The sequence below is a fragment of the Triticum aestivum genome, chromosome 7D (assembly GCF_018294505.1).
Source record: "Triticum aestivum cultivar Chinese Spring chromosome 7D, IWGSC CS RefSeq v2.1, whole genome shotgun sequence".
NCBI lineage: Eukaryota > Viridiplantae > Streptophyta > Magnoliopsida > Poales > Poaceae > Triticum > Triticum aestivum.
In genome coordinates this window covers 559,178,634-559,203,198 of record NC_057814.1, presented here as the reverse complement: position 1 = coordinate 559,203,198, position 24,565 = coordinate 559,178,634, and the positions used below count along the sequence as shown (strand labels likewise).

Sequence of the window (24,565 nt, the reverse complement as noted above, 5' to 3'; positions counted from 1 at the left end):
TAAAAGTAACAAAATTAGACAAGTAACTATCTAAAGTAAGAATTTTTTCCTTTCAGAAAGAAGATAAGAACAAGAGGCTCACCACGGTGGTGCTGGCGACGAGATCGGCGCGGGCGATCGACGGCGGTGAAGACGGGGACGGGACGTGACGGACCGCTAAACCTAGACAAATCTCGGGGAAAATGGAGCTCGGAGGTCGAGTTTCGAGAGGAGAAAGATTAACTAGTGTGGCTCAGACATTTCATCGAACACCTCATGTGCATAGGAGGTGAGCTAGAGCACCCAAATGCCCTCCCCTCGCCGGCCAGAAAAAACAGAGCACTGTGGAGTGCTCTGCTGTGGCGATGGGGTATATATAGGGAACTCTTTGGTCCCGGTTCGTGGCACCAACCGGGACTAAAGGCCTTTGGTCCCGGTTGGTGCCACGAACCGGGACCAATGCCCCCTTTAGTCCCGGTTGGTGGCACCAACCGGGACCAAAGGCCTTGTGCTGCCCCGCGTCAAAAGTTTAGTCCCACCTCGCTAGTTGAGAGGGCTCGAGAGTGGTTTATAAGCGCTGCTGCGCCCACCCTCTCGAGCTCCTCTCAACTGCAGGCTTTCGGGCCTAACCGTTCTCTTTGCCTGTGGGGCCTACTGGGCCTTCTGCGGGCCTGAATCCTGGCCCACGGATGGGTTTCAAGTCGTATTCAGGCCGTGGTGGCCCAGTAGGTGGCATAATTTTTTTCTCTGTTTTTTGTTTTCTCTTTTGCTTTATTTGTTTTGTTTTGTTTCTACTTACAACAAAAAACTTATTTATTTTATTTCTAATTACTTATGTATTTTACTTTAATTATTTTATTTATTTTTTATTTATTTTACTGCTGCTATTTTTATTTAATTTATTAAGGTTTATTTATTTTAGTTACTATAGTTTATTTTATTTTATTTTATTAAGGTTTATTTATTTTTATTTACTATAAAAAAATGAACATAGATGCGCCTATAGAGAAAATTCAACCTAAATTCATAATAAATTTCTATGAAATTCAAAGAAATTTACTGTGAATTTAGGTCAAATTCCCTGTATAAGGGCATCTATTTTCACTTTGAGAGGAGCTCAACAAGGCAGAGAGGGACGGGCTTATAAACTGGTGTGAGCGCCCTTCGGTTGGCGAGGTGGGACTAAACACTGGCCGCAACTAGGACCAGCCCTTTAGTCCCGGTTTGTGTTATGAACCGGGACTAAAGGGTGGTGGGCCAGGAGCGTGGCCCATTGGTCCCGGTTTGTCCCACCAACCGGGACCAAAGGGTCCGGACGAACCGGGACCAATGCCCCCACGAGGCCCGGCAGGCCCCTGGCCGCACGAACCGGGACCAATGCTCACATTAGTCCCGGTTCGTGACTGAACCGGGACTAATGTGAATATTGCCATGTGACCAAAGCCCAATTTTCTACTAGTGCTTACAGTACATTAACAAAAGGGGCGAAATTTGGGACATAAGGCTTTCCGGTGGAGTGGCTAGCACAAGATATTAGCGTACTGACAGCAGGACCCACTAGTCATAAAAACATGATTTTCAACTAATAAACTTTTTTCGTCTCTACAAATGGACCCTATGTCACGCCAGCGAAATACGGTAGCACAGTTTACGTCTAAAAATGGGATTAGCACCGTATTTGCACATTCATGCCAAGTTTTAGAACCAGTTCGGCGTATTTTTCAAGTTCAGGCACTAAAGTGAACATCCATGACAAGTTCAAGCACCACTGGTATTATTACCTCTTAGCAAATTCTTACAAAGAACAAGCGTGAATGCCAACAAAAAATGGTTCAAAGAATATAAGCTCGTTGGAAGCCCCCGCGCAACAGGTTCACCGCCTATGGGTGGGAAGATGTTGTGACCATCCTCCTAGAGGAAGTAGTGAAAGCCGATGATCCGTCGTCGACACTGTAGTCGATTAGAAGCGCGCGGTCGTTTCAGAAGCTTCCTAAAAGATGTATCACCCCTCACCCGGTGTAGGTTCACAAAGAATTATGTTTCGGAGGCTTATTCCCCCGTACGGTTCTGCATGAAATCGCCGAGAGTGGGATAACGGAGAACACAGCACAAAAAACTTGGCAAGCTTGTGTGAGTTCAAATTTGGTGTACAATATGTGTCTATCACTAGACTCTCTTGTTTGCATACTTTCAACTGAGATGGCGCATGGGGACACATCTGAAAAGCACAGAAAACTACAAACTGCCATGCGCTGAAAGAAAACTGGAAAAGTAAGGAACGTGTCATCAACGAGCTCGGGCATTGACACGTATACCCAGAGTATTAGCAGTGCATTGCTCAGCATTTTTTTTAGTTCTTTCAACAAGCCACGTAACATTAGCTTGAACTCAATTCATGAAAAGCGATGGACGCATTCTGTGGCGAGTTGAGTCAAGTGAGTGTGTGTGTGCATTGTTGCTCCCTTTTCCTCATGCTACAAGTACAAGTAGAACAACTCATCTTATATATTGGTATTTCTTCTCCTCAACTAGCAGTATGGGACTACACTTGTCTTGAAAGTTAAATGGGGTGAATAGGGACCCTAGAGGAGGTGTCTATAGTTGGGCTTCATGCCTTAATAAATTTTAGTATTTTCAGATGCTTGATGAGAGCAAAATCATAAGTTTGTGTGATTCAATGGTTTTGCAGCACATAGAATTAGTACATATCCACACAACACCAAGCAAGCAATAATAATCAATGCAAATCATTATGAAATTAACAACTATGTGATATTTCTGCCGTCCTCAAGAAATGTTTGATCACCATAAATAACACAGCTGGCTTGTCCTTAGACTTACTAATGATTGGCCCTTTGTTGCACTCTTACACGTTTTTATTTTATTGTTACTCACATTTCATTGCAACTCCACCGTCACAAACCGTAACATTGTCACATCGTTTAGCATTTAGGGCGATCTTTACTATTTTTGCACTTAGCAATTCATTAAGCTTCTTGTGGGTCGATATGTTTACTTATTGAAAAGATCTACCATTAATTGCCTACACTTATGGTCACAAGTTACTCTCCACCAGACCCTCGAAGAACCCTAGCATCATCCCTAACTCATCCTTTGGGGTATTGTATACATGGTGACAATGGTTTACATAATCTGGTACTCCCTCCGGTCCTTTTTAGTTCGCATATAAGATTTGTCTGAAGTCAAACCTCGTAAACTTTGACCAAATTTATAGAAAAAAATTCCAATATTCAGAATGTGGAATCAACAACATTAGATGCGTCATGACTTCAATTTTCATATTGTATAAATTTAGCATTGTAGTTGTTAATATTTTTTCATATAAATATGGTCAAACTTTACGAAGTTTGACTTCAGACAATTCTTATATGCAGAGGAAAAAGGACCGGAGGGAGTACAAGCTTCGGATGGAAACCGCCAAATAAGGGCAATATTTGAAGAGCTTAGTGGTTGTCACATGATTCTGTTTGATTGTCCTTGTTTGTGGATAACACACTCTAAGAGACTAGTAATGATGTGCCACATAAGGATGGTCTATTAGCAGGATACCCAAAACTACCATATAAAACATAGTCAATCGTAAGATATTGAGGTGTCTATAGAGTATGATTCCTTCATATCACAAAATACATGTCGCTTTGACAAGCCTTAATGTAAAAAAATATCAACAACAAATGTTATTTTAAATATTTAGATCAAAAACTTGTAAATGAAATGTTTAGATTTATCTCAAAAAGTATATTTATAATATAGTAACTTTCTTGTGTTATTCTAATCGATAGTGTAGAATAGTTCTACACGCATAGTATATTTTCACAAAATATATTAAAGTTGTGTACAAAAGTAGTAATTTTGGAATAACCTTTTTTACTAGCCAAGCCACAGATTTTCTACATTATTCTTTACTAGATACCAAGGTTGGAAAAAGCGCTAGGTGTAAACGAGGTGGTTGGCCTTCGCCTAGCGTCTAGATGGCGCTTAAGCGCCCTAGGCACATCCTAGGCGAACATATAATTTGGATAGCAGGGTGTTTTAGGGTTTTTTATGTGTACCTATATTAACTTGGAGCAAATAAGTGAGTAAACTACCAAGTACTGCCATTGAAATATGACCATTTTGGCATATTTGTGCAATAAAGCAGGATTTCACATTTCAACGGGCAATTTTTTTTGCTTCTCCTGCCTAGAGTTTCGTTAATGCCCTAGCCGAGGCGTTTGGTCATTGGCTAGCGCCTAAGCGTGCCTAAGCGCCTCCTAGGTACTGCCTTTTCCGACAGAGCTAGATACACAAATTTACTACATTGTAGAGAAAACTTTTTGTACACAATTAGGATAGTAAAAAAATCATTCCAAAACTACTACTTTTTGTACACAACTTTACTACATTTAATATAAATTTACTAGGGGTGTAGAATAAATATAGTACACCCTAGCTTAGATAGCACTAGTGTGTGTATGCGTATGTTTGTGGAAATTAGTGGTCAAAAGTTAATATTGAAGACCATATCAATATCCAAAAAACCATGAATTTTTGAATCAAGGGAGTACCTCGTAAACACTCCCTCTCTCGCACGCCCACAATAAATGTGAATATTGGGATGCCATCGAGGTCTTTCCATTGCAAAGTGTGGCTCCACTATCCGCCAGATAGTGGACGATGGACTGCCTGGCTCCATCTGATACAACCATCCTCGCAGAAACATATGTGGCCGCCAGCTTGGCCTGAGGTCAATTTGCGTCAGTTTTGATTTCGATGTCTTACCTTGAAACCACGTTACAAAGCGGACAATCTAGCATTATCGTTTTGTTTGGACATATACTTAATGAGAAGACTTTTCAAAAACCAACTCGAGAGAACAAAGGCTTTGAAGCCAAAAAAAATTGTTGTAAATATACGTTACGACAAACATAACTGTAACAAAGGCATCCTTAACGGACAAAAACACTACACTGATGGATTTCCTTACCATGACCAGTAGGCAGCAAAGGGTTGGGGGTAGGGCGTTGAACCCATTCTACTCTTTCATTTTACTGATGAATTCTTGCGCATGGCCTTTCCCGGCCAGGAACAACACGATAAGTATAGAAGAACAACCAGAGCACCCGACATGACGTAGTTGTGGAGAAAAAACTAGGGGATGGCTATACTCACCGAATAGTATGCAATATGTAGGTACCATATATGGAAACAACACTTAACATGCAAGGGGACCCATGCCCCCTCCTCCATATGCGTGAGATGTCCTTAATTGTTAAGCTTAAATCCAGGAATATGTTAGTTGGGAGCCACCCAGCATCCTCACCGCTCTTGATTCCTGGCCGTCGGATCTGTTGTCTGATGCGTTCTTGACCGTGTGATCTCGCTCGGGAGAGATCTGGGCCATTGGATCAAGCCAGATCACTGCTACAATGAATAGTAGCGTCCATCTGGTTTTTCTTACTGGTTTTGTTTACTCCAGAATTACTGTCTTACCTCGCTGACGTGTGGGGTCGATCCCTGGTGGGCCGCGCTGGTCAGCGACTATGTCTACGAAGTGGCGTGTGCGGTTCGTCGGCGCCCTCAAGACGAAAAGATCTACTGCCACCGCCTGATATTCCTGTGAACCGCTGAGGGCATTTGTGAGATTTCACCTAAACCTGGGCCAAGTGGCTTCTCACCATTGGTTGCTCCCTCCCCAATCGGTGAGACAGGTAGGGCTGCGTCTCTCCCTCGCATCTCTCTCTCGTGTTGCCGCCGCCGCCCCCTCCCCTTCTCTTCGTTGCCTTCCCTCGCGCCGCCGCCCTCCGAGAAGCAACACGGCCACTACTGCTCCGCGTCGGGCCGAGCTTGCCACCGCCGCCGCTCTCCCCGTCGTGCTCGTTCCTCACCACCGGCCCTCGGGTTGTGGAGGGGCAACGGGTAGCGGTGGAAGAGGAGATCGACCACCAACTGCTGCCGCCCGTCCTCCTGCTTCGCCATCAACGGGAGGAGGACCGGAGCGTGTCCTCAAGTTCGTGCTCCTCCGGGAAGAGGGCAAACCGAGGTGAGCCGCCTCAGATTTGTCGCGCTCCCACCGCCTTTCCTTCCCTTTTTCACCCATCGCCGCCACCGACGCCGCTGCTCTCCCCGTTGGGAAGACTGTGTAGACCGCTAATCGCGTCGTTGCTCCGCAGAGACGAGCACGCGATGCGTTGCTCTTCTGGTGGGCTTCTGACGATTTGAATCTCAGAGCCAGGCAAGTGTGGGAACAAGGAGATGAGTTTCGTGGAGACGGTGAGCAGGACGGAGACAAGGATGGCGACTTGATGCTCCTTGGAGACGTCCTCTGGAGGTGATTTTTTTCTGGGCCTTTTGTTTACTATATATCAATTGGATCCGCATGCAGCTGCTATTCGTGTTGTTGTTCAGCTATGTCATGTTGTTTAGGTTCATATATACACTACTTAATTAGGTTCATGAGATGGTTCACTGTTGGACTGGGTGCCATGGGATCTCAGGTTATGGAATTTGGGGTGTTTTGGTTGTCTGATGCTTTTAGTTTCAACTTAACTTTGCTTTAGAAACGGTCAACTGGACATAACAACTGTTTGTATATTAGTGAAATATACGGAGTGGGGATCTCTTTGTTATTGTGGCAGCTGTTGGATTGGGTGTTATGGCATCTGGTGATCGGATGCAGTTAGTCTTGGCTTGTTTTTGCTTGATAAGTGACTGATTTGGGTTTGATGGATAGTTTTACTATTGGCAGTATATACGGAATGTGGATCTCTGGGTTGTCATCTCAGGTTCAGATGTTTTGGATGTTTGGTTGATCTGACGCTGTTAGTTTCGGCTTATCTTTGCTCCAAAAATTGGCAGTATATAACGCCCTCACCCCTGCTTATCTCGCCTAACTCATTCCTTCTTTATTGCACTCGAGGATCGTTGGTGCGTGCTCCCCCTGTTACACGGCGCTTAGGAGAAGGAGAGGCTTGGTCTCCACCAAAAAAAGACGAGGAAGAAGTGAGATGCTGCTAGCCCCTTGGCCTGCTGCATCTCCAATCGGCGCTTGCAACAGGAGAACCACATCCCTGGCCTCTCCATGCCCCCCCCCCTCCCCCCCAAGCGCCAACCTGTAGGCTACAACGACAAGGTGAGGCGGGCCCCTACTCAGAAAAAACAGGTTCAGGAGGTGTTTATCCTATATATGATTCAGTAACTTGCACTCTAATCTCATTTGTCTTCTTCTCATTGGGCATGGTGTCTTTAGGTTATCAAAGGGAATTGAATATGGCTGTTGACAATTCAGATTGTGGGCAGCTAAGAGTTTAGAATTACTCATGTAAATTTTTGCTTATAAATAATATAATGACGCAGTAGTAGCCCCTCCTATCTTTTGTCAACAATGGTGTGATACTAAGATTTTCACTGCAGTAGCATCCGTATCCAATGTAACTCGGCTATAGGTTATCCAAAGTAATGATGTCTATTACTCTGGTTGATTTGCAATATGGTGTTGTGGACCCATGTGCACCTGAGCTTTGCTACTTTCTCTAATTACCATGAAATTTGTACACATGAGCATTCCTATGCCATTGTCAAGTGCTACTCCAAACACCATTTACTGCTTTAAAATATCTCTCAACTTGGATAGAGCATCCTGAAAGGTCAAGATTTGCTCAACATGATTTTTTTTACTATGAGGAGCCTTACTTCTAGCACTGGGTTTTGATTGTCTGTTGTTTTGTACATCTTTTATCTATATGATTTTAATCTTAAGAAAGAGCATATTCTGGACTCACAACAAATTGGATAGAGCATCCTGCAAGGTCTCTGATGTGCAGATGATATTTCAGTGCTCGATGTGCAGCTTATTTTGTCGACATCGCGGTTACAGTTTGCAATATTAGACCTACTTGTATCAAGGTATGGTTGACCATAACTGAACTTTGAATTTGTTTATACAGTATACATTATGCGCTTCATCCAATAAAAAAATGAAATCCATGTGTTGCTTTGGCTCTCTTGATAGCAATTAATTACGTATATTCAATTGGCCTTCTGGTTGACTAGCATAAAAGGTCATATTCTATTTTTGATGTGAGTTGTCCTCCTATGCATGTCCTGGAGGCTTTGCTTCCCAGGTTTATTGCTTTTGCAATTTAAAGTTTTGAAGCACTGCCCCACAGTTCTTTAATTAGTATTTAACATTACAAACAGGAATTGGAATATCATGGTTTTTCACTAGAAATAATAGCACATTTAGCTTATATGTAAACGAGCTTTGCAATCTGTTGACGTCTACCTGTTCGTGCTCTGTAGTCTATCGTCTGATGTGCTCATGAACCTCATCCACGTAAATATGCCTGCTTGGGCCTATGATCAATGTGTGATGTCGTTGTGTGCTCCCCTGTGCATTATCCTGTTATGATCAATGTGTACTGTAGTTTGATATAGGTTCAAAAAATACTGTACTGTAGTTTGATATAGGTTCAGAAAATACTGTACTGTAGTTTGATATAGGTTCAGAAAATACTGTACTGTAGTTTGATATAGGTTCAGAAAATACCGTACTGTAGTTTGATATAGGTTCAGAAATTATTGTACTGTAGTTTGATATAGGTTCAGAATGGAGTGGCGGAATTTACTGTAATGTAGTTTGTTAGGAACAATACTTGATATATGGTTAGGTGCAGATTTGGAAGTGCTGTTGTAAAATATTGTACAATAAATAATATGCATTTTCATTAACAATAGTTAGCGTTTTTAGTGACAAGTAACAATTGTGCACTTCTACTTGCAGGGGAAAATTCTAATTTCTTTACAGCGGTGTTTGAACAAAATGGCATATTCCGTGGGCTGGATAAGCTCAGTGATATCAGTCCCCTTTTAAATTGAACAAAATGGCATATTGCTGGGGTGTGGATGGGATATTTCGTTGGTCATATATAAGTTGGTCATAGTCCCCTTTCCAAATCTGCAGAAAATGGCATATTCCGTTGGTCATAGTCCTCTTTTGCAGAAAATTCTAATTTCTTTACCACGGTGTTTGAACAATAGTTAAGCTCAGTGATGACTTACCATATAATTAGGTTGTGTCCCTTAGCAGATGTCACACATGTCCCTTTTGTTGTATCCATGAGTGCAATCTTTGCAGCTAAAGCCTTCATGATGGTTCCCGCATGTTCCATGCAAATGTTTGGCAATGAGTACTCTTGATATTTGTAAATATAATATGGAGTTGAGCATGAAAGGATGCATTAGATCACTATAATTTACAATGTTATAACCATTGCTACAAAAAGCATTATTTTCGCTTACTTGTAGTTTCTAGTTTAAATCTTTCACTCCTACCCTTCCAATTCTTGGTTTAATTCAACTATCTTTTGAATTTTCATGGAAAAATGTAACGTGACATGTCAAATACCTATTCCCACGTGTGACACGTTAAGCAATTTTTACAGGGAGGGGGGCATATGCCCCCCTTTGGCACTAAGGAAGCTCCACCCTTAGCTAGTAGGGGAAACCAGGAGGTTATTAAGTATTCTGGTTAGAGAATTGTTAATCAAAGCAACGAGTGTTTTGCTAAAAGCAGCACCACCAACGTGTTCTTTCTTTAATTTTGCTAAAGATTTGTGCTACTTACATGCTAGGGCATGCCGCGAAACAAAGCGAGTCGGCAGGTCATAGACAAAAAATTGTAGTGTGTATCTAACTATCTATCAGGTATGTCTTGAACCTCACACCTCAAGCCTGCACTAGACATTCTTTTTGGAAAGGGTTAGGGTGGGAGGCCTACATGTTCTTCTCGAAATGCTCTTTTCTTCTTCTCCTTTGATGAAATCTGAAAAGCTCCGGGGACAAGCACTAACTTTTGCGGATAGGTATATACATCTAGTGCATTGGGATCGCAGCTGCCATACCTAATCTCAGTAGCAGGGGGAGAGCCCACCATTTTGGAAATTTGGGTTAACCCCCAAGGCAAATGCGTCCTCTTTCCGGCCAAAAATTCAAACATTGTTTATTTACTTTTGTATAAAGAGCATGTTAAATATCGCTTGCACTGGGCCCAGCTATCTGGCAGTGGTAGGTTCGTTCTACCCTGGAATGGCCTGTACATCTAACGTAGGAGATGGATCATTCACTGTCACTGACGCCCGCCCAGTGTGGTACAAAGTACGTTGTACCGAGCCCCCACTCGTATCCATCTGGCCAGGAGGACCAGACAAATACAGTACACGTACACGCCAATCACCACGTGATCATGTACGTTCTCACGGATACCCGTAGAGTTGGCCAAGTGATCATGTACAGTACTGTGTTAACTTGTTACTGCTACTGCTGCTCACTGATGGCCAAAGTCGCATCTACTTCTTATTTGGCGGTTTTCTTCCAGCGTAAACCAGCACTGACTACTGCTACCAAACAAACCATCGTGTGCGACGTTGCATACAGATCAACGATGTTAATGGACGCGTAAAAAAAACCCGATGTTAATGGACGCGTAAAAAAAACCCGATGTTAATGGAGAGAATAACCTACATTGTTCTTTATAATTATCCCCACAAGATGTGAGGGGGTCCACTAACAATGAAATGAACATGGAACGAAAATCAGCAGAGCCAGTTCAAAACAAGAAAAAAGAAAAACAGAGCCATGTACACCAAATTCACACGCATTTTGCACATTTACCAATGAACTGTGGGCACTAGGTCAGTTCGTCGCCCCAGGTACGCTCCAGAAGTTCAGATTCACAACCAACCACATCCAGAGAAGAGAAGAGGACCATCGCATATTCACATGCAGCAGACGAAGGATGATGGCTCCGTTGGCAGGACAGGGAAGGAACAATCAACAGACAGACAGCCTTGCTTGCTTATTTGCCCAATCAAATACGTACTGTACAGAGAGGTCTTGCTGCATTGCATCCTGGAATCGAGTGCCTAGATCCGGCTCGAGTCCCTCCCGAATATGAACCTCCGGGTCCAGTCGGATACCACCAGGACCCGAGTGCGCCAGCTCACCTGCTTGCTGCTCATGCATTCATGGAAAGGGACGATCTCAGTTGCGGCTAAACGACCCAGGAAGAAGATAAGGCGAATAAGGTGGATAAGGCGGATTTCAGTTGCCATGGTTTCTTCCTTCGGACAGAGTGGTGGATGGTGATGGGTCAGTCATGGTTCTTACCTTGCGTACACCGAGTACCAAAGCCACTGGGTGCTGTGGCCCATGGAGACCCAGTCGCCCGGGAGCTCTGCCGCGGCTTGCTCCCCGCCCAAGGGCGCGAATTGCCCAAGATGCTTGTACCTTTGATGCCAGGGCAAAAGATGAGCAAGTGTACAAGATAATGACGCGAGAGCTGATGATCAAAATGAAGCTAGCCACAACTCCCTCCCAGTATTCCCACTGGGAAAGTTTGTGAAGAAGTCTGGCACTGCTCTAGTAATGAATCAAACCTAGGTTGCTTTGAAGCCAAAGGATAACCATATAGCAACTGAAGCATGTTCTTCCTAGAAAGGTGCCATGGAGATAATAGGTTTAAGTATGGTAACCAGAAACCGAGAGGGTTTTAGGTAACCATATTGCTAATTTCCTAATTGTTGAATGCTGCATAATTGAAAGAGCAACTGTACATATGTAACAGTATTTATTAAGCAATTTTAGGTACAGACCGCTCCTATCCAAGTAGGTAATCACTGACAGCAATTGATTACTCTCTAGAGTCATGATGTGACCCCAAAGCTGTGCAAAGTTTGAAGTACAGGTTATGCCTTTCAGGCCTAAAAGAAGATGTGAGTATGAGGGTACGAGTACAGCTGTAACGGGAAGCTAAATACCGGAATGGGCGGAAATTGTGATGCCCCTCCCCTGACCCCGTCAGGCGCAACGGACCTTCTGGATGCTCTACGCAGTGATCCTTTTTGTTAAAGCAGTCAGCAAGATAATACCCTTGTTGCGCAGCAACCTGACAAATATCAGAGAAACAATGAGGGAGTATCCGCACAAACACAAATGGGTTGTTCACGGACCAAAACATTATCTATTCTAAAATATCATCAACCAATGTATTCTATGGAAATAGAGACAACCTGAGCAGTCGCCGGAACAGTTTTAACTTGGGAGTCGACATGACACAGAGCTTTTTTGAACTCCTCTATGTTAACCACCATCGACTCCTTGTTGGAATCACCTACGCCACCTTTTATCAAATCAGCAATGTCGACCATGTGCATACTTTTCATATACAGTTCTACTTGAGGGTATCTTATACAAATATCTTCTAGAACATCGTTTATTTCTTTCAGTGTCAAGGTGCCAGAGTTATCCTTGTCTGCTACTTTAAATATTGTTGAAATGTCCTCCTGCAAAAAACAAAAGCAAACGTGTCAGAGGGAGGATGAAACATGCACTGAACTTTGCTAACTTAGATGTTCAGTGTGCTTATTTATTCAGCGTGATAAACTTCGCTATACTTATATGGAGGAAACTGGAACGTACACGCATACCAATAGAATGACTAATTTGACACCGATGACAGATCTACCAAGAAACCATAACAGTGCAGTGATAATTCTGAGTGCGGTGTGTGTAGCTGTTCCTATGATATCTCCGCCTAGGAAGTTCGAAAATGCAAAGAGGGTGCAAAAATATTTATGAAATGCTTTACATATACCATTATTTTCCTTTGACTTATTGAAGAACAGTCACCAATTGCATAGACACTATCACACTCAGGAACTCTTAACCATTCATTAGTTGCCAAGGCACGTCGTTTGCCCTGTTGAAAGAGAGAACATTTGCATTCGTCAACAAAATGTTAGAAGTTAAACATAACTTGGTAACCTGAACACACTACTTTGATTCAGATTTAACAACCTGACCAACTTGATTCATGAAGTCTGTAATGACGGGGCGAGTACCAATACCCGCAGACCAAATAGCCATTCCATACGGCACCAATGTTTCTACACCAGATGATTTGCACTTCACTGTAATTGAATCATCGGAGACCTTTATCACTCTGAATCCTGTACTCAACTCGATGCCATCTCTTTGGAACTTTGATTCAGCAAACACAGCTATCCTTTGGTCAAACCTACATGAATGAAACAGATATATCATCTCACAATAAACATGGAGAAAAGAGAAGATCTACTGATGCTACAAACAAAGCCATGGATATTGAAACAGTGGGCAAATTTTTCCCTTGTCAAATCAAGCGTCCAATTCCCCAACAAAATCACAATATCTACAGTAAGCGTGATAATTTCATAGCAGTTAGGAACATTCATTTTTAAAAGAAAAGGAAGGGGGGAATAACACGGAAGAAACCGCCACAATCCAAAAACTACTAACAAGATTTGGTAAGAATTAATCCTACACTGGCACTGCTTGGGGGTAAGGTGGTTTTGGTCTATCTATCCTGGTAAGGAATCAGTGACTGGGATATATTTTCCACTTCTAGTGACTAAATTGTTTTCCTGAACATGGAAAATATCCCAAATTGTTATTCACTTTTTCCTTAGAGTATTTAAGAATTATCCAGGAGGAGATTTGCTGGGGACCTCAGTACTTGCAGCATGCATCTTCTAGTCTGCTACTACTCTGTCCCATAATGTAAGATGTTTTTGTAAACCAACATAGCTTGCAAAAACGTCTTACATTATGGGACGGAGGGAGTAGATGTGAACCAGCAGTACAATCCTCATTATCTGGGAACGAAGACTGACATACCGATACATTAATTCCCCTGGAGGCTTTTAATTCATACCAAAACATGTTGTTAGCGATGAGAGCCTGACATAATAGTTCTTTGAATATACCACGCAATGCAAGTGAACCATGGCTATTACTGCAGGATCGTTCAACCCTCATAATATGGTAATTTAGTACCGACTTACGTATTCAATATATGTTCTCCTGATTGAATAATTGTTATCTTCACAAATTGTGCAATTGCAGGATACAGCTTCACCAGATCTTCGACAAGAAAATCATGCAACTCCGCAGCAAATTCAACCCCAGTAGGTCCACCACCAATAATCACAAAGTGAAGGATCTTCCTTTTCTCCTCTTCGCTGATGTTAGGAATTGACGCCCTTTCAAAGCAGTCTATCACACTCTTCCGAATCTTCTGGGCATCCTCCACTTCCTGGCTTTTACAATGTGAGGCTGTAAGTACAAGATGTGGCTAATAGTAGTCCCATGAATGTAAATTTCCTAATACTTTACAGTACAATATATCTGAAGATGTTGCAGAACATTAAACAGAATAACTTACACATCTCAGGACTGAAACATGAGAGAAAGCAGAACAGTAAAAAGAGACACACAACACAATGCTGCACAAGATTTTTACCTTCAGAAAGTGGCAATGCTCCATCACGCCAGGAGTGTTAAATGTATTGACAGTAGCCCCAAGAGCGACGACCAGGTAATCATAATCAAGCATGAAATCGCCATTCCCATCCAAATTAGTCCCAACGGCAGAGCGGCAGTGGACGGCTTTCTTCGTCGGATCGATCTTGAAGCACTCTGCTTCATAATACGCGACATCCTTCCCCTTCTGCAAAAAAGAAGAACAAGAGAAGCAGCCAGCCACTGTGTTACTCCACAGCTCTGCATAACAGTAAGCACAAGAGCATCAGTTCAGCAGCCACGGTGTTACCTTCTCGAACATCCTCCGTATCGGCTCGACGACGCTGCGCGCCTCCACGGTCCCGCAGGTGACGCTGGGGAGCAGGGGCGTGAACGCGAAGTAGTTACGGGGCGAGATGACCTTCACCTCGTAGCGGGAGGAGTCGAGGTTCTTGAGGAAGGAGGTGCCGGCCCAGCCGGTGCCGAGAACCACCACCTTCTTCTTCCTGGGCGGTGGCTCCGGAGCCTCCTCCGCCCTGGCGGAATCGGCATAGGCCACGATGCCTCCGCCGCTGCAAAGCCAGTGAAGAAAATCTCTGAGGCTCGCAAATGCTGCCAACCACCTCGATCCGGAAGAACAGGATTGGATTTTATGGACAAAAAATCGGATAAAAAAGGACTGTTCATCAAGTACAGGGGTTGCTGGCTGTTCATGGAGTAGCACATCGGATGGATGGATGGATGTCCACTCCATGAACATCACCTCCCTGTTGGCTAAGATTATCTGGATCGTAGAGTGCTAGACAAAGGACACAGCTATGAGAAAGAACAAAAAGAGCAAGGGTAAAGCAGACAAAAGGGGCGGCAAGGAACAGTGGATCACCATCATCACGCAACAAAAGGGAGGGAAATGGAAGAACTTTATTAGAGGGGACATGGGGGGTCGGAGGGGGTCTGGGGTGGGGGAGGCACCTGGCGGCCGTGAGGAGGAGCGCCGCGGTGGAGACGCCGGCGGAGGAGGGGCGCCGGATGTCCTGCAGGAACCTGGCGGCAGCGCGAGAGGCGAAGAAGGAGAAGCCCATCCTGCTCTTCCTCAGCTGCCCCGGACCTCTCGGCTCAGCCTCACTGCTAAATCCAAATCAGGCTGATCAGGTGAGGTACTATTGTAGTAGTACTATAGATAGGTAAAGATTGAAGGGCGTGGCTAGGTCTCACTTGACTGAAATTTAACATGCAAAAAAATATATAAAAAAAATTGCACGGATGATTTTAATCAAGACTCAGTCAAGTGATATACATGCAGCATGCAGGAGAGAAAAAGAAAAAAATAAAAATAAAAATTTGGACGTACCCAAATGTAAGATTTCACGCATATAGCATCGACCGAGACTTAACAAGACTGGAGATCGAAAGCGATGTGGAGACCAACAGGCCAACAACCTACCTGCTCTGCTCTTTACCTGGCCGCTGGGCAATGGCAATGCTCACCGGTCTCTGCATAAATCAATGATTATTATCAACCTCCACACTCTGGGGATAAGATCTGATCGATTGATTCCATTGTAACTTCGTCTAGATCTGATCTGGTGCACATGCGCTGACCCACACCAGCACACCACCGCCAGTGACCACTGCATCATGTTTCTTTCTCTATCTTTATTCAGCAAGGCACCACTGATGATGGTTAATTAGAGCTTAGAGGGGTTTGACCTGACATAATAAGCAAGCAAACGTAACATGCTTAGCACATTCCCACCCAAAAAGACATGCTTGCCACCAGCTACAAATTCTGCTGTGGTCAGATGTTTATGAAATACACAAGTGGCAGGCTACACTGAATTTATTTACAGTGACAACCCATGTACAGAGGGACACATGTTCAGATCTTTTCAGATGCAGAGAGTGACAGGCAAGTCGACATCTGACAATAGAAATATAGAAGAAGAATTTTGGCCTCAAGTGGCACCATCTGGGTACAGTTTCCAGGATTCATTCCTGTTGAACTACATACGGATGTACTGCATGATTTAGTTTTTCTCATGCCTAAAGGGAAGTAAACTCTTAAAGCAGTAGTGAAGATGCTAGGACAATTCACAACGAAAAAGTGGGAAAACATAACACTGTAACTGTTGCTGATCTTCCAGCTGATCACTGCAATGCTGTACTAAATGAAGATTGTTGAGAGCAACAAAAAAAAGAAGAAAAAAAGCATAGCAAGTCTCAACCTACTACACTATATTCATACGACCTTGTTCCCCAGCTATTGCACTGAATTATGACCACTTAGTTCCAGGCAAAACACCAATAAGGCAACAATGTGATTCATAAGAAACTGGATCAATAAGATCTTCGATCGATTACAGAACTGAACACCCAGCCTATCTTGTAAAATCTTGGGCGTAAAGGTCTGGCGCCTTGGTAACTTCCTTTGGATCTGGTGCACATGCTCTGACCCACAACAGCACACAACCAACCAACACCGGCAACTCCACTATGTTGCTTATTTATACATGATGACCACACCAGCAGCGCACCAAATGATGATTATTTAGAGACGCTTGACCTGACACACAACATAGGTAGGCAAACATGACATGGGCCTGATGCTGTCACCAGCCACAAATTCTTCCGTCACACCGGAGACAGGCTCAACTGAATTTACAGTACAGCACATGCTACAAAGAACTTGTCCTGCAGTCATATGTTTGAGGATTACACAAGTGGCAGGCTAAACTGAGTTTCCAGTTGAGCACATGTAGAAAGTGACACATATTCAGAATTCAGATTCAGAATGACAGACAAGTCAACATCTGATCAAACATATCAGTAGTACATAATTTGGCATCAACTACCAAAATTAGGGTGCAGTTCCCAGGATTCATGCCTGTGGAAACTCCATATTACTGTACATGTTTTAGATTTTCTACTGGCACCAGGAAAATAACTTTTAATCAGCAATGAAGATGGCAATACCGACAATAATACATAAGGAAAACTGAAAAAATAAATAAAACTGCAACACTCGTTGTCGTACCAGCTGATTAAAGTACTGCCGTACTAAATGCAAATTGAGCAGCAGAGATAGAGCACACCAAGTCTCAGCCTTCTAAAGTGTTTTTGCAAGACTTTCTTGTCCACCAACAAGGCAACAGGCTAGTGTAGACACTGGGTAATCATGATATTTTTATAAGAGTCTTAAAGAGTTAAGCACTTAAGCTGCAAAATAGAAGGCACAGACGACATACTCCATGATCCTTCATGGACTGCAGAACACAGCATCCCGCCTACCTTGCAGACTAGCTTGTTCTTTGTCTTACCTAATGATTGCTAGTTTCTGATATTTCACATTATCCGATCATAACTCCACAACAAACAAATCAGTAAATCTTGACAAAAGCCTCGTGCAACGGCTGGGTTGCACTATCATCATGCTTGCTGAGAACTATCTGAGCATTTGGTGAGGCCTTTCTGAGAGGTCATTCTTTTTTCTTTCAAGAAAATGGCAAGTATTCATATGATCCTTCGGGAGCTCTTCTAGGTGATTAATCTTGGGAGTAAATAGTATCAATTGCTTGAGACTTGTAGACTTCTTCACCACAAGCTTACTAGCTGCATCTCATTGCCGCGCCCCATGAAATTCGTCATATTGAGCAACATAAGTTTCTCAAAGCCATCGCCATCCTCTAGTGTCTCTCCCTCTGATTGCCCTCCATCAGATAGCTGTTCCATTGACCCCTGTTCCTCTAACCCCTGTTTCTGTGATTGCTTTTCCTCAGGTGGCTCTCCCCCTGGCAACTCTTCTAGTTCATTTCCCTCTGACAGCTCCCTCTGTCTGCTCTTCCTCTAGCTCATCTTCCTCCAGAGCATCTGCGCTCTTCCTCTAGTTTATCTTTCTCCAGTGCTTCTCCTTCTTACAAGTCTTCACCCAGCTCATCTTCCTCAGGTGCCTCTTGCTCTGATAACTCTTGCATTGACCCATTTTCCTCTGATTCTAATCCTGATGGTTCATCCTCTGGCTCATATGGATAACTCCCTGTCAGAAGCTGGTGAGGGCATAGTAAGCATTCCAAAAAAATGCACATCAAGCGCAAGCAACAATACAATGACTACTAAGTGAATGCTTTTGTCAAGGTCATAAGGCAATTTAACGGTGGACATCAACAACGGCTATCAGGCAATGGAATATATAACAGCTGGTATTCACCTGCACAAATAACCTCTCCAATCAAGGGCCACAGCAGGCCACAAGTAAACAGTAAATGCCGTTCATGTTGTCGATCTCCGTTTTAAACATCAGTAGCTTTCTCTCTCAAATTCTGCAATTTGCGTGGTGCAGCGTTTCTGGCAACTGATCTGGCACGAGCCTTGGCAGACAGTCTCTTCAAAGCATAGCAACAAAGATGGTTATCAGTAATTGAGCATTGGGATCAACCGGATGGCGTGAAATGTAGGAGGCATCAGTAACTGAGTAACTTGGTAACTTCGTTTAGGTCTGATTCACACAATCTGCCCCAACAGCACAGAACCACCATGCTGTTTGTTTATACATGATGACCATGCTGTTTGTTTATACATGATGACCACACCAGCAAGGCATCAAATGATGACTATTCGGAGTGGCCTGACCTGACACATAACATAGTTAAACAAACATGACATGGCTTGAGCTGTCACCAGCGACAAATTCCCTGAGAGTTACGCCAGTGACAGGCTAAACTGAACTACTGTAATCATAAGTTTGAGGATTACACCAGTGGCAGGCTAAAACGAGTTTACAGTAGAGCACATGTAGAAAGTGACACATATCGGATGCAGAAAGTGACAGACAGGTCAACATCTGATCAAACATATAGATAGTACATAATTTGGCCTCAGCTAGCACCATTAGGGTACGGTTTGCAGGATTCATGCCTGTTGAAACTCCATATTACTGTACATGTTTATGTTTCTCTCTTAATGCCAGGAAAAGAACTTTAATCAGTAATAAAGATGGCAATAATGACAATAAATAAGGAAAATTGAAAAAAAAATTGCAACACTCCTACCAACTGATTGAACTACTGCGGTACTAAATGCGAATTGATGAACACAAAGATAAATGCGAATTGACAATAATAACAAGTCTCGGCCTTCTACAGTGTTTTTGCAGGACTTTCTTGTCCGACAACAAGGCAACAGGCCAATGTAGATACTGGGTAATCATGGTGTTTTTTATAGTCTTAAGGATCTACGAATATAAGGCCCAGACAACATACTCCATGATCCTTCATGGACTAGAGAACACAGCATCCTGCCTACCTTGCAGATTAGCTTGTTCTTTGTCTTACCTAATGGTTGCTAGTTTCTGATATTTCACATTATCCAATCATAACTCCACAACAACAAAAATCAGTAAATCTTGACTAAAGCCTCATGCAACGGCTGGACTGCACTATCGTCAGGCTCGCTGAGAACTATCTGAGCATTTGGCGAGGCCTTTCTGAGAGAAAATAGTTTTCTTTCAAGCAAATGGGAAGTATTCATATGATCCTTGTGGAGCTCTTCTGGGTGATTAATCTTGGGAGTAAATAGTATCAGTTGCTTGAGGCTAATAGCCTTCTTCAACACAAGGCTTACTAGCTGCATCTCATTGTAGCGTCCCATGAAATTCATCATTTTGAGCAACATAAGGTTCTCAAAGACATCGCCGTGCTCTAGTGTCTCTTCCTCTGATTGCCCTCCATCAGATAGCTCTTCCATTGACCCATGTTCCTCTAACCCCTGTTTATGTGATTGTTTTTCCTCAGGTGGCTCTCCCCCTGACAACTCTTCCACTAGTTCATTTCCTTCTGACAGCTCTTCCTCTAGTTCATCTCCCTCTGACAACTCTTCCTCTAACTCATCTTCCTCCAGGGCATCTCCCTCTGACAGCTGTTCCTCTAGCCCATCTTTCTCTGGTGCTTCTCCTTCTGACAAGTCTTCATCCAACTCATCTTCCCCATGTGCCTCTTGGTATGATAGCTCTTCCATTGATCCATTTTCCTCTGATTCTGATCCTGATGGTTCATCCTCTGGCTCATATGGATAATTGATTGTCGGAAGCTGCAAGGGGGTGTAGTAAGCATTCAAAATAACTAAGCACAAGCAACAATACAATGACTAGTAACTGAATGCATTTGTCAAGGTCATAAGGCAATTTCTTTAACAGTTCATCAACAAAGGTTATCAAGCAATGGAATGTACAACAGCTAATGTTCACCTGCACAAATAGCCTCTCCAAACGAGGGCCACAGCATGCCACAAGGAAAGAGTAAATGTCGTTCATGTTGTTGATCTCCACTTCGAACATCAGTAGCTGAAGCTCTCTCAAATTCAGCAATCTGCATGGTGCAGCGCCTGTGGCAGCTAATCTGGCACGAGCTTTGGCAGACAGTCTCTGCAAAGCATAGCAATGAAGAAGGTTATCAGTAAGACAGTAACTGAGTATTGGGATCAACCGGACGGCATGAAATGCAGAGAGCGACGAACCCGTAGGATACTGCTGCAGAGGGTAAGCACAGTGAGGTTGGACAGACTGGTTAGTTGTTGAAGCTAGTTTCTGCGCAGCTCGCAAGCGTGAGCCTCCTGTCCATAAAACCGGATTCTGGTGCCTGACAAGCGTCGCCGGCGGTTAGATGCTCCGAAGCAGATGTAAAGTTCAGCAAGACTAGTGATGGTGGCCGGGATGCTGTAGGCGGGCATGTAGGCGCCGCTGTAGCGGAATGAGCACAGACCGGATGCCTCGTCGGCAAAAAGAACATCGATGCACGGATCGCACTCTGCAACGGTGAGGCTCCTCAGGTGCGCCCCGGCCGCCGCGACGCTCACGGAGTCGAGGCCTTCGCAGTAGCGCAAATCGAGGGTGTGGAGGAGGGGGCACGCGGCGACCAGGCTGCTGACTGTGTCGTTGGAGATGTGGACGCAGCGGAGGTGGATGACCTCGAGGGCGGTGAAGGGGTGGGAGCGGGCGGAGAAGGAGTCGGGGAGGTCGACGCTGATGTAGCGGAACGAGAGGCGGGCGAGGTGGGGGTCCCCCAGCGGGAGCCGGAACTTGTAGAAGCGGGCGAAGAAGTGGTGCACGCGGTGGACGTGCAGGTCCTCGACGGCGCAGGCGACGGCGAGGTCGAGGCAGCGGCGGAAGTGCTCGGCCTTGAACGCGCCGATGCCGAAGGAGAGGGCGAACCGCTGGAGGCGCCGCCGCCCGCGCCGCTCTAGGGTTTCGAGGAGAGGGTGCGGGGAGTCGCCGATGCCGAGGCGGAAGTCGAGGGAGGAGGGCGCCGGCCAGCGGTGCGTCCAGAGGGAGCACCACCGGGTGGAGAGCGCGCCCGTGCGGATGGCGGATTTGAGCGGGAGCAGACAGAGGACGTGCAGCCGCAGCGCCTCCGGCAGCTCCGAGATGAGGTCCTCTGCCGCCTCCACGCCTGCTTCTACTTCCTCCTCCTTCCGCCGCCGCTTCGTGCCTCCGTCCAGATGGGACGCCGCCGCCATTCCTCCCGTTTACCGCCGACGGCTCACTGCTCCGTCGGACCTCCGGTTAACGCTCTCGTTGTTTTGGGCCGAAAACCTCCGATGGACAGGCCCAAAACACTTCTCCCATCCGTGCTCCCGACTCGTTCATTTGGCATCCAACGGCCGCACCGTTTTCTCCGGCATTTCCGGCAAACAGGCGCCTGCAGCGGCGCTACCTGGGCTCGGCCCAACTTCTATTTTTCCTGTTTCTTAAACTCCAGATAAAACTGCACAAAAAGGGCGCACACAAGCTAGGATTCGAACCTGCGTCGCCGGTTACCAAGTATCAACGTATAACCAACTCGACCACTTAACCAGATGTGCTGAAATACATGTTTTCCTCAATTTATTTGTTCTTCTTTTTCCTTTTTTCTTTTTCTTTTGCTTTTTTCTCTATCCTTTTTTACTTTCTTTTTTCGAAATTCGTAATTGTTTTCTTCAAATAGATGGACTTCTTCTCTAAATCCATGAACTAAATCTTTCGAAACTCGTGAACTTTTTTCCAATTGATGAACATTTTCAGAATAGAGGAACTTATTTTTCAAATTTGATGAACTATTTCTTAAAATCGATGAACTTTTTCTCAGAATCGATGAACTTTTTTCAATTTACGTGAACTTATTTTCAAAATCGATGAACTTTTTTCAATTTAGGTGAACTTTTTTCAAATTCAATGAACTTTTTTCTCAAAATCGTTGATTTTTGTTTCAAATTTGATGAACCTTTTCAAAATCTATGAACTTTATTGAAATTCGATGAACTTTTTTCAAATTGGTGAACTCTTTTTCAAAGTTGATGAACTTTTTTGAAGTTGGTGAACTTTTATTTCAAATTCGATGAACTTTTTTGAAGTTGGTGAACTTTTCTTTCAAAGTCGATGATCTTTATTCAAATTCGTGAACTTTTGTTTCTATTTTGATGAACTTTTTTTTGAAATCGATGAACGCTTTTCAACTTTGCTGAATTTTTTTTCAAATCTGATGGACTTTTTTTAAATTCAGAAACTTTTTCCATTTTTGCGAACTTTTTTCAAAAAAAAATTCAATTCATGGTTTTTGTGAATGCTTTTTCAAATTTATGTTTTGTTTATTCAAATAATTTATAGCTGGTATATAATACTACTATATGTTTAATATTTCTACTAAAGGAAGGGCCAAATTATTTGTTTCCTCAAAAAGATAACAAAGGTAGCCTGTCTTAGTGGTTAACGCGCCTGGCGTTCTAGTAAGCGGCCGAAGTTCGATTACCAGACCGGCCCGAATAAACATGGATTTTTTTCCTTCGCGTTTTGCTTCTCAACTGGTTGCTGGGCCGGCCCGCTGCGCGTCTCACGCGGGCGCCAGTAGCGCGAACTGGCGCCTACAGCGCTGATTAGGAGCTCCCGTTTTCTCCTCCCCGTGTCCCTTTTTTCTACGAAAAAAATAAAGGCAAAAGAATCCCTGTGTATTTTTTTCCTTCCTCACGTATACAGTCGTTGTCGTGGTGACATGCCCGTTGAGCAAGGACATGGCGAAGGAGAGCAAAGAGTAGTTAGCGACCCTGCCCGCGTGGCTCGTCCGCGGCGACGATGGTATGCTGCCCGTGGAAGAATAGATCATGTAATACGTACTAGTGGTTGGCCCAGGTTGGGGCGCGCCCATGGCGCGCCGCCTGAGAGGAACATGGGGCGGTGCCAGGTTGGGCACTCCCCTTTCACGTTGCCGTGTGTACTTCACTATTATTGCATGGTCTTGACTGAAAAAAATAAGAGAGAACACTGGAAATGCAACACTCATACCATGCATCAGCTTAGGACTCGTAGATTACATGACCGACGACATAAACGGAAGTGATTCAAAAGCAACGCACACGACATCCAAAAGTGGAGGCACAATCAATCAACTTCATGGAGCATTTTAGTCTCTTGTTGTGAAGAGGAAGTTCTGGCCAAATGATTTTCTATCAGTGAGTAAAACGACTCATCTCTCCATCTTCCTTCAACTCGACGGAAATAGCGGGACGAGCCGGTTCGGGAGAAAATGAAGAAGTGGCGCCATGCCCGTCCGAGCGTGTACCAGCCAAAATGTGGCACTGGCACGGCGAAGCAGCCGACGTTGAGCTGATCTTTGCCCCTGCAGCGCCTCTATGGGCACCAGCTCGCCGACCCGTAGCACCCGCTCGCAGCAGCCGCGCCAACAAGCTTGCCGCGACAAAGCATGCTGCAACGCAGCATCACTGAGACTCCGGCGAGCGCGCTAGCAACCTTGCCACGACAGAGCATATTGCAAGGCATCATCCCATGAGAGACTGGCGCGCCGGCCAGCTTGCCACGATAGAGCATGCTGCAAGTTAGCATCCCATGAGACTCTGGCGAGCAGACGCGCAGGCAAGCTTGTCGCGACAGAGCATGCAGCAAGGCAGCACCCCATGAGACTCCGGCAAGCAGCCGCGCCAGAAAGCTTGCCGTGACAGAGCATCCGGCCAGCAGCCGTGCCTGGACAGCTCGTAGTAAAACGTCGGCAAGCTCGCCACGCCTGGTAGCAGGTTTAGCCCCCTGCCGGCCACTTCCGTGGACGATGCGATCGCTGCTCGCTGCTTTCCATCCTGCTGCAGATACTCGACAATGCAATGGCATGCAAAATTGTCAGAGATTGGGCGAACAGAGGTTAGTTGTCATGAGAATTATGAAACTGAAACCACCAACGAGCTCATGCACCTGAGTCTATCGACGCGGCCTTGATCG

The 24,565-nt window shown here is 44.5% G+C and overlaps 1 protein-coding gene, 1 long non-coding RNA gene and 1 pseudogene across 5 annotated transcripts; 1 reads left to right on the top strand and 2 right to left on the bottom strand.

Moving 5' to 3' along the window:
• Nucleotides 1-5,686: 5,686 nt before the first annotated feature.
• LOC123165164 (uncharacterized) lies at nt 5,687-9,232 on the top strand. Of its 4 annotated transcripts, none has more exons than XR_006482815.1 (4): nt 5,687-6,022; nt 6,153-6,310; nt 6,899-7,884; nt 8,762-9,232. It is a non-coding gene; the product is annotated as an uncharacterized lncRNA (long non-coding RNA). The 4 variants fall into 4 exon arrangements; XR_006482817.1 differs by having other exon boundaries at nt 5,690-6,022; nt 6,153-7,111; nt 7,229-7,884; XR_006482816.1 differs by having other exon boundaries at nt 5,690-6,022; nt 6,209-7,884.
• Nucleotides 9,233-10,455: 1,223 nt separating this feature from the next.
• Nucleotides 10,456-15,538, bottom strand: LOC123165163 (external alternative NAD(P)H-ubiquinone oxidoreductase B1, mitochondrial). Its single transcript, XM_044582793.1, has 10 exons — nt 15,289-15,538; nt 14,627-14,888; nt 14,318-14,524; nt 13,860-14,110; nt 12,835-13,054; nt 12,632-12,736; nt 12,048-12,320; nt 11,796-11,923; nt 11,146-11,265; nt 10,456-10,989 (listed from the first exon to the last, which is right to left on the bottom strand). Exons 1-10 carry the CDS (start codon nt 15,396-15,398, stop codon nt 10,902-10,904), a joined length of 1,764 nt encoding a protein of 587 aa, XP_044438728.1. The 5' UTR covers nt 15,399-15,538; the 3' UTR covers nt 10,456-10,901.
• A 1,606-nt stretch (nt 15,539-17,144) lies between these two features.
• On the bottom strand, nt 17,145-21,874 carry LOC123165162 (uncharacterized; annotated as a pseudogene).
• Between the last annotated feature and the right edge of the window lie 2,691 nt (nt 21,875-24,565).